This window comes from Hyalella azteca, unplaced genomic scaffold (assembly GCF_000764305.2).
Source record: "Hyalella azteca isolate HAZT.00-mixed unplaced genomic scaffold, Hazt_2.0.2 contig14315, whole genome shotgun sequence".
NCBI classification, from domain to species: domain Eukaryota; kingdom Metazoa; phylum Arthropoda; class Malacostraca; order Amphipoda; family Hyalellidae; genus Hyalella; species Hyalella azteca.
Genome location: NW_025944205.1, coordinates 1 through 1,994, shown reverse-complemented (window position 1 = coordinate 1,994; position 1,994 = coordinate 1). Strand labels below are relative to the sequence as shown.

Here is a 1,994-nt window from a genome sequence, read left to right as displayed (position 1 = left end):
CAACTAGAGAATTTGACGTTGCAGCAATGTCGTAGCAGTAACATTGATTCAACGTTGCATTGTAACGGCAGTACGACGTTTAATGAAAGATGTTGCTTCAATTTTCATTCTAAACCTCCTTTCACCGTGATCTCAACGTCGTAATAGGTAGTTGATTCAACCGCCGAATGCCTGCTGGGAGGATTGTTTGGAAGAAACTTCTATTAATAGGTTGAGCAGTCTTTGATGCATGCACACAATTGTGATTATCACAAAAATTCACAAATGAAATTAACATCCACCTCGTTCATTTACGGTGCGATTATTCCTAGAAAATTAGCGCTTCGGTTCCAACTCGTTACATGTAATTGAATAGATTAATGATTCTTTTCTTTCCGGTATATTAATGAGTTATTCCTTTTTAAAATTGGAAGCAGATAAATGCTCATGCAAACTGCTTAGCTCGACTTATATTAGCACCCGATGGAAATTTCAATAGGTCAACTGCAACAAATAGGTCAACTGCAACGGGTCAATGTTTTTGGTAAATAGAGAAAATTTAGCGATGTAAACGGATAGGTTTTCAATTTTTATTGTGTTCAGACTACGTTATTCATGTACTAGAGGTTTTTGTTAACGTAGGATGTGAACTTGAATTTTGCAATTTAATATGAAATGTATCAGTGTTTCATTGCAACCTTCTCTCTGTACTATTTTGCCGTCACCTATTCATACGAGAACCTAGTCACGTGCCTGCCTATCAAGCCACTTGGCGTCAACCTGACAAAACGAGAAGTTATGAATATCTGGAACCTGAACATAACGTAAGATTGGAAGAGTAATCACTCCGATTGTCTAACTTTAAAATATATGAGACGAACAAATACAATCCATTATTTTTTTTTTCTTAGTCTAATCATGCAACATAGCGGCGAGATGTAAGTTTTCTTCGAAATGATCAGCATTGTTCTTGCATTCAAAGGCTTTGGTCAGTTTTCTATGCAGTGAGGATAAATCCTTCGAGAGAAATTATTGTTATTACTTATTAGCCGCATACGATCAAATTAGTTCGTTAATTGAGTAACGCGAACAGCGTCCGATTACATCAATGACCGAAAAAACGAGGGTACGAGCGTAAATGAGCTATGGCAAAACAATGAAACAAGAATATATTCTCGGAACATAATTGTGGCTCCTAGAGGAGCCGGTTGTGATGTTGCACACTCGGGAGAATTACTTCTTCTCAGTCTTCTTGGGGAGCAGAACAGCCTGGATGTTAGGCAGAACTCCGCCCTGAGCAATGGTCACTCCTGAGAGAAGCTTGTTGAGCTCCTCGTCGTTACGGATGGCAAGCTGAAGGTGACGAGGAATGATACGAGTCTTCTTGTTGTCACGTGCAGCGTTGCCAGCAAGTTCAAGAACCTCGGCAGCGAGATACTCCATTACAGCAGCTAGGTAGACTGGCGCACCAGCACCAACACGCTCAGCGTAATTTCCTTTACGCAGGAGACGGTGGATCCTACCCACGGGGAACTGAAGTCCAGCCCTCGAAGAACGAGACTTGGACTTGCCCTTTACTTTGCCGCCTTTACCGCGACCAGACATGACGAAGAATTACCTTTTGCAACAAACGGCAGGACTTCTTTTATAATTAAAATACCTGCGGCCTCAGTATATGAAGATACTTGCGCACCCAACTGATAGCAACGAGCGAGCCAATGCTGTACCAGCTGCTCGCATGCTGCTGTCGTCAGCTGCGTTAGGCCTAATGGCCGCACGCTAAACTGGAGACTTTGATCTTGGTTTTACTTAGGTAGAACGCAAATTTGGTGCAAACTGCAAAATATACCTAGAAGTGAAGTTGCAAGTATGGCTCCTAAAACGTCCGGAAAAGCTGCGAAGAAGGCTGGCAAGGCCCAGAAGTCGATTACGAAGGGAGATAAGAAGAAAAAGAAGAAGAGGCGTGAGAGCTACGCCATCTACATCTACAAGGTACTGAAGCAAGTCCACCCTGA

The 1,994-nt window shown here is 42.2% G+C and overlaps 1 protein-coding gene across 1 annotated transcript; it reads right to left on the bottom strand.

Moving 5' to 3' along the window:
* Positions 1-1,192: 1,192 nt before the first annotated feature.
* LOC108669065 (histone H2A) lies at positions 1,193-1,611 on the bottom strand. The gene has a single exon (XM_018156349.2). It carries the CDS (start codon positions 1,582-1,584, stop codon positions 1,213-1,215), a length of 372 nt encoding a protein of 123 aa, XP_018011838.1. The 5' UTR covers positions 1,585-1,611; the 3' UTR covers positions 1,193-1,212.
* Between the last annotated feature and the right edge of the window lie 383 nt (positions 1,612-1,994).